This window comes from Kryptolebias marmoratus, linkage group LG9 (genome assembly GCF_001649575.2).
Source record: "Kryptolebias marmoratus isolate JLee-2015 linkage group LG9, ASM164957v2, whole genome shotgun sequence".
Classification (NCBI taxonomy): domain Eukaryota; kingdom Metazoa; phylum Chordata; class Actinopteri; order Cyprinodontiformes; family Rivulidae; genus Kryptolebias; species Kryptolebias marmoratus.
In genome coordinates, this window is record NC_051438.1 from 29,700,532 (window position 1) to 29,708,368 (window position 7,837).

At 45.2% G+C, this 7,837-nt stretch overlaps 1 protein-coding gene across 1 annotated transcript; it reads right to left on the reverse strand.

The window, feature by feature from the left end:
* Positions 1-758: 758 nt before the first annotated feature.
* neurog1 (neurogenin 1) lies at positions 759-1,990 on the reverse strand. Its single transcript, XM_017441641.3, has 2 exons — positions 1,893-1,990; positions 759-1,811 (listed from the first exon to the last, which is right to left on the reverse strand). Exon 2 carries the CDS (start codon positions 1,784-1,786, stop codon positions 1,214-1,216), a length of 573 nt encoding a protein of 190 aa, XP_017297130.1. The 5' UTR covers positions 1,787-1,811; positions 1,893-1,990; the 3' UTR covers positions 759-1,213.
* Between the last annotated feature and the right edge of the window lie 5,847 nt (positions 1,991-7,837).

Sequence of the window (7,837 nt, forward strand, 5' to 3'; positions counted from 1 at the left end):
AGGAGGTGAGGAGGAGGTGGGAGGAGGAGGGAGCTGCTGATAAAACTTTTCTTTGGTTGAACATTATTTTCCGTCGCTTTTAGAAAAACGAATAAATTTAAAATTTAGCTTTTTAATAAAAATCCAAAAGTTTATCACCACCGAAACTCAATATTTATTTAACATAAATTCATTCAGTTTTACAACAAAACCAAAAATATTTAATTTTTTGTCTTGAAAAAACTAAAAAACAAACTCTGAGTGAAACTTATTTTAGATGACAGATTTATTCTAACAGTTTTTAGCTTAATTTTGTTTCGTTTTAATTAAATTCATTGAAAAAATAAAAACCACTACTATTTAATTTTCTAATTTAATAGATTTTGTACAAAGTTCTTCTCTAAACTAATTTTTAAAACTTAAAATTTGACGGAATTAATTTTATTCACAAACTTTGTTATAGTTTTAATCTGTTTCAATATTTTAGTCTTGAAAAATAAATTTAAACTCAAAAGTTTTTATTGAGGAAAACCTTCTGGAAACCAAATAAACGAATTTAATTTAAAATAATCTTTATCTTTAAGCTTCTTGTTCCTTTTGCTCCTGAATCAATGATCTGTTTTTAGCTTTAAATACATTTTATTCACACTTTCATCAGCTGTTTCCAGATGCTGGTAACATCAGAACAGGCTCGTGCACGCGCGCGCGCTCACATATCGTTTTTGATTCGATGCAGAAAAACTCAGAAACTGCAGAAATTTATTAAAAACGTTAAAAACTTTATTTCATTTGTAGAAAAAAAGCAAAAGTTCTAGTAAATAGAATAAAAAATCTCTTTATGTACAAATTTCAGGTGACGAAACAAATAAATAAAAACAACAACAACCTAACAGACATGGAGGGGGCGGTGTGTGTGTGGGGGGGCGCAGCTCCTTTCAGCCTTTTGTCGCAGAAACTGGATTTTCACGCTCCGTTTTCTGCTTCATCAGTTTAACAAATTATTAAATTAACTTTTCACCTCCGGCTGCAGACTGTAAGATGCGGGGTCAAAGGTCAAAGGGTTCTGAAGGAGAAAACACAAACTAAACATCTGAAAAATAAACTTTTCCTCTTTTAGAATCCGTCAGATGAGCTCAGACTGCAGTTCTGCTGGTTCCGACACCAGCCGTGCGAGCGTGTCCGAACAGTTCTCCGGGCCCGGACGCCTCAGAACAGTTCTCCGGTACCGGACCCGTCAGTAGATGCCCGGCACGAAGCTGCGGAACCCGAACAGCGGGAAGTCCTCCGGTCCCCCGGGGCTGGCCGGGGAGGAGGCGCAGTGGGCCGGGGAGGAGGAGGACGAGGAGCCGCTGGAGCTCCAGGAGCAGGAGTCCGGACTGCGGGACGGGCTGAGCAGAACCGGAGCCTGCAGGTCCGAGATCCGGATGGTCTCGGACAGGGCCAGCGGAGCCTGCAGGTCCGCGATCCGGATGGTCTCGGACAGGGCCCAGATGTAGTTGTGGGCGAAGCGCAGAGTCTCGATTTTGGTGAGTTTGGTCTCGTCCGGGAAGGCGGGCAGAACCCCCCGCAGCGCGTCCAGCGCGTCGTTCAGGTTGTGCATCCGGTTCCGTTCGCGGTCGTTGGCCTTCATCCGCCGGTTCTTCTTCACCACCTGCGTGGTGCCGTCGCCGCGCGCGCGCCCGCGGCGCCGCTTCTTCTGCTGCTCGGGCTGCGAGGAGGCGCGCCGCGGGGACGCGCCGCGGCTGTCCTCGTCGTCCGTGTTCGTGAACAGGTCGCAGCTGCTGCTGTCCGAGTAGACCGGGTCCATGTCGGAGCGCAGGTTCGGTTCGGTTCTGTGGGGAGAGGGACGGAGCGGTGAGCGGAGCGCGAGCGGTCTGATGGCGCGGGGAGCGGAGAGGAGCGCGTGAACTCACCTGAAGTTCTGGGAGCTCGGACCCAACTGGACCGCGGTTCTCGTGTCGCTCTGGATCAGCTCGTGCGAGCCGGTGAGCCTGGCACACGACCGGCTTCAGACCGCTTATATATGTGGAGAACAATGACCGCCCCCCCGAACCCCCCGAACCCCCACAGCTGGTCTGCCCCGTGCCGCCGGACCGCCTCATTAACATAATGACGCCGCGCGACGAGAAGCGTGCCGGTAATCACGGCCAGCCAATCAGAGGAGGCGGAGAGCCACGCGAGCGACACGCACGAATCCCCACCCACCCCTGAGAGACAGAAAGGAGCAGAAACCCGCTTTCAGAGAGTTTTAACAGAAAAAAACGGAACCAGAACCCCCGCCGGGAGGACCCATACGTCTTCTGCAGGGACACAGTTTGTCCTCAGGACTGGAAGTTGCGTCACTGACGATGTGGAGCAGAAAGTCTGAGCTGCTGTCCTTCATCCCAGAGTTTGAAACTGAAGTCATAATTAAGTTATAATAAGATCTGTTTGCGCTCAGAGTAAATGCTGGGGATCAGTCTCAGCTACTACCACAGCTACTGAGTCACAGACAGGATTGTGTTTTCACTAGTAGCTTGAATCCGATTTCTTCCGAGTTTTGGAGATAAATTCAACAATTATTTCCTGAGAGTTTCATTAAAATCCGTTCATGTCTTCATGAGATATTTTGCTAAGAAACCTGCGGACATGCAGTTACATGATCGCCCGCCTTCGTGGCAGTTTAAACCGGAACTGAAAGGTGAGTTCATGTCTTTTACTTCGTTCAATTTGTTTAAAGAATATTTGTGGGTTTTTTGAAATTTGGAAGTTTTAGAAAAAAAGAAATAAAGTAAAACTTTTCAGTTTTCTGTCATTTTGTGTTAATTTCTGATGTTTTTCATTCTGCAGAACTCAAACGTCCGGAGAAGAAAAGTTCTGGTTTTTGTATTAAATTAAAGAAAATCTGTGCAGAGGTTTGCTGTGTGTGAGCTTCACCTGAGCACGTCAGAACCAGAACCAAGAGGAGCAGGAGCAGCAGAAGGACCAGGAGGAGCAGGGGGACCAGGAGGAGCAAGGGACCAGGAGCAGGGGGAGCAGGAGGAGCAGGAGGTGCAGCAGGAGCAGGAGGACCCAGAGGAGCAGGAAGAGCAGGAGGACTAGGAGCAGGAGGTGCAGCAGGAGCAGGAGGACCTCAGCCCAGCTCTTTGTTTGTCTCGTCCAACACAAACAGTTTTCTTTAAGTGGTTTTTAAAGACATCTTTATGAGACAAGCATACAATTTTCCATTAATTATTCTGTTTCTTCAGCCGAGGAGAAGCAGAGACCTGCAGAGCCTTTCTTCTGCAGGGAGGGGGGCAGTCATTTATAAATAATTACACAATGTTTAGAGTCTTCAGGCATGTATAATATATCAAAGCGATTATAAGGTGAATTGTTCCATTGTGTCCGTCCGCCCTGCGCTTCTTTTCACTCCTCTCCTGGTTTGTCCTTCGTCCAAATTCAGCTCCTCGGGCCTTTTGTGCTGCTTTCTTTCTGCCTCAGCCACTCTATTGGCAGCTTTCTTATTCAAATGGAGCTCAGCGAGAACAAAACCCGAGCCAGGCTGCACACAAATCATCTCTGCTCCGGCTGCAGGGCCGGCACAAGCCCGTGTGGGGCCCCGGCGACCCGGTCCTGCCTCACCCCGAGAGGATCAGCTGCACAGAGAAGGAAAAGGCTTTTTAATCACATCCCAGTTTGGACACGTCCTTCAGGGGTTCTGGAGACAGTTTCAGATGTGTTCCTTACAGAAGGTCTGAAGGTATAAAGAAGATCTGAGAGGAAAATAAAGAACAGCAGATCGAACACTAAGACGAGCCGAGGAGAGAAGAAGGAAAAAAAAACTTCTGAAACATTTTAAAGTTTAAAGTTTTGACCCGATAAAAACAAAAGAAACAACATTTTCTGTGAAATCCTGAATCCTGAGAGCTGAATGTCTGCTGACGTTCAGAAGCTGAAACTGAAGAGATGAAACTAAAAGAAACAGCAGCTAAACGCCAGCTAAAAGCTAAAAGTAGCATAAGATAAAACTGAAATTTAAAGAGAACAAAGTTGTTGAAGTTTAAGTTTCAAAGTTTTTTTTTGTCATATTTACAGTAGAAGCATGATTCTGAATGTGTTCCTGTGGGGAAATATTTGTAAATAATTAAATATCTTGAAAAATTAAAAGTTAGTCCCGGCAGTCGTCTGCTGAATGAGATTTAATTCATGATCGACTAAAATATGAAGCATGCAGGAGTTAGAACAGAAAATTAAACAAATAAAAACTAAACTTCATCCCGTCCTCCAGGGGGCGCTGCGATCTGTCAGACAGGAAATGTTCACCTCTACTCTGAGGTTTCTGGTTCTGGTTCTGATCCAGATCTTCAAGTACTGCATAAAAGAAAGATCTTTAAAAAACACTTAAAAACTTTTTTTTTTTCCTTTTCTCCTCAGTGAGTTTCTTTTCAATGATGAGGACCGATGGAAACAACCGGTTCTGTGGTGTACTGGGTCGGGTCTTGGACTTCTGATGAAGTTCTGATGAAGGTCCTGTTCCCTGACAGACAGAAATGACCAGACTATCCCTTTAATGACCTCTGACCTCCAGAGCCTGGCTGTTTGTCTGGAGATCCATCAGCTCTTTATCCCGGGTCAACGTTTTACAGATCGTTTGGATCAGGGATGATGAAGATAATGCTGATGCTGATGATGAAGATGATGCTGATGATGAAGATGATGATGATGATGAGGAAGATGATCCCGATGATGAAGATGATGATGAAGATGATGCCGATGATGAAGATGATGATGAAGATGAGGTTGATGCCGGTGCTGATGATGAAGATGATGCTGATGCTGATGATGAAGATGATGCCGATGATGAAGATGATGATGAAGATGATGCTGATGCTGATGCTGATGATGAAGATGATGATGATGCCGATGATGAAGAAGATGATGATGATGATGAAGAAGATGATGCTGATGATAAAGATGATGATGAAGATTATGCTGATGCTGATGCCGATGATGAAGATGATGATGAAGATGATGCTGATGCTGATGCTGATGATGAAGATGATGCTGATGCTGATGATGAAGATGATGCTGATGCTGATGCCGATGATGAAGATGATGATGATGATGATGATGAAGATGCTGATGATGCTGATGATGAAGATGAAGATGATGATGAAGATGATGCTGATGCTGATGCCGATGATGAAGATGATGATGATGATGATGATGAAGATGCTGATGATGCTGATGATGAAGATGATGCTGATGCTGATGCCGATGATGAAGATGATGAAGATGATGATGAAGATGATGCTGATGATGAAGTTGATGCTGATGCCGATGCTGATGATGAAGATGATGCCGATGCTGATGATGAAGATGATGCTGATGCTGATGATGAAGATGATGATGATGATGATGAAGCACAAAGACCCCTGCAGCTGTGGGATGAGCAGCTCCAGAAACAGGAGGTGGAGGCAGGTCCAGCTTTTACAGCCTGAACACTTCAAAGTGTTAAAACAGCTGCTGCACGTGCACGTGGAGCGGAGGTGTGCACGTGAAACAATGAAGCTGCCTCCTCTTCACTCGTCTGAGGACTTATAAACCAGACTGTGACGTTTGTCACAAACATTCTAATTTATTTACAATATAAGGAACAAATGATCACATCTCAGTCAGTTCAAGTTTATTAAACATTTATTATAATTTATTAAACATTTATTTTATATTTATTTCACATTGTTTTTTATACGCTGACATCTAATTTCTTTAGTCAAGAAAGAAAGAAGCAGTTTTTTGGAGCGATGCTCTGACAGGATTAAAGTTTTAAAGATGAGACTGAATTTTAATGAGGTAAAATCACACACACACAATGTTTCTGTCTGTCTGTAAGTAAAATATCTCCTGATCCAGTGGATGGATGTGAATTAAACTCTCAGTAAATCACCTTAAACTGATTCAACTCAAGGTTGATTTTTTTTTACCACATTTCTAAACCAAAACACAATGAAGTGTAACGAGTAAAATAAATAAAATCAGTTTTTAATGCAGTAAAATATCACTTAAAACAAAATAATTTAAAATAAATCAAAAGAACTTGGACACTAAAAGTCAGGGAGGCCTGTTCAGGTGGATCTAAAAGGATTTAAGAACAGATTTAAAACAACCAACAGTCCGAGCAGCTTTTATTTTGACAGGTTCAGGGACCGGGTCCAGGGACCGGGTCCAGGGACCAGGTCCAGGGACCAGGTTCTGTCCCCTCTGAGTCCAAACAGAGCTGATGGAGCTCAAAGATTCAAGATGGCCGCCACAGCTGATCATCTCTTAGAGCACTGAAAGGTGGCTGGGGATAACGCTGAGTCAGCGTTTGCTCAGTGGTTTTAGGTTTTATTTTCTGTTTGTGATCGAACTCCTGCAGACTTTGAGCTGTTTCATATAACTTTTACAAACTGAGATCTCTTCGGTTCCTTCAGAAACTCTCTTCTCCTTAAACTCGGCTTCAGCTCTTTTGGTTTCCCACAGTTCCTTTGGCTTTCAGCTGCTGTTCGGCCACAAAGAGCCAAAGATCAGCCGGAGCAGACGTGAAGTTTCTCCTCTCGGCTCGGTGAATAATTTTCTCCTCCTTGTTCTGCCCTGAAGTGAAAACATCCTCAGTCTCCGGGTTAACGGCTCCGTGATGGCTTGCTGTCCGGCCCGGTGACAACTCCTTTCAGGTGCTGTGTTTTCAGGCCGTGGCGTTGCCATGGCGCCCGCAGGCCAAGCTCTTTGTGGCTGCTAATGTGGGGTAAACTGGAGGTAAATTATGAGGCTGAGCAAACAGCAGCAGACGGCTGAAAGGAGGCTGACGTTCCTTTACATTAAAACCTTCCTGCAGATATCCATAACCGCAGACAGACGGGACAATGGGCTGGACGTCTGTGTGCAGAGACGTGATGAAGAAGCACAGCGAGGAAGACGAGGAGGAGGAGGAGGAGGGGCTTACTGAAAAATGAAGTTTTAGGCTGGAAACAAAAAGTCAAAGCTGACTTTGTTTCTGCTGAAGGTTTCATTAAAGTGAAGCAGGAAGAAGCTTTAAATGAGAAACAGGAGGACTTTATGAAACCAGAACATCTGAGCAACAAACAGATCCGGTTCTGATGGTAACCTGGTTCTGAGGCGGGTCCATCTGCACCATCTCACTGTGAAAACCAGGACCAAAACCAGGACCAGGAGTAGGACCAGGGCCAGGGCCAGGGCCAGGATCAGGATCAGGATCAAAAAGAAGAGAAATCAGACTGTTGTCAGCAACAAGTCCAAAAGCCCGGTTCTGAGATAGTCCGGACTTGGATCAGGGGTCAAAGGAAAGTTTACTGTTTAGCTCTGCAGGTCTGGAGGTCTGGAGGTCTGGTAGACTTTAGGAGGTCTGATGGTCTTTAAGTCTGGTGGTCTGGGGATCTACAGGTTTGAAGGTCTAGTGATCTTTAGGTCTGGAGGTCTGGAGGTCTGGAGTCTGGAGGTCTGGTCTCATCAGAGTTTAAGGGTTTTTATTTGGGGAATCCAGCAGAGCAGGAAGCTTCAGACTCATTTCAGAGAAATTAAATGTTGAAATATTTGTGATTGAAGAGGATGATCAGTAAAGTTTTATAAACAAGCTCTGGTCCTGGTCCTGGTCCTGGTCCTGGTCCTGGTCCTGGTCCTGCTCTGCAGCTCGGGGAGGTGCTCCTTCCACTCCTGCAGCGGGGAGACAAGGAGGCCATATGCTCTGGAGAGCAATAACTTGAATTTGCTGCAACAAAGGAGTAATTGAGAAGGAAAGAAGGAGCTGTGAGTCCTGACTCGACAAAGCTGTGAAAACTCTCTTCTTTCAGCCTAATGAAGCTGTCGTCTGGGGGAGTGGTGGTGGTGGTGGTGGGGGGGG

Bases quoted from the DNA above. Each gene is read 5' to 3' on its own strand.
- neurog1 (XM_017441641.3), bottom strand. From the start codon at position 1,786: ATGGACCCGGTCTACTCGGACAGCAGCAGCTGCGACCTGTTCACGAAC.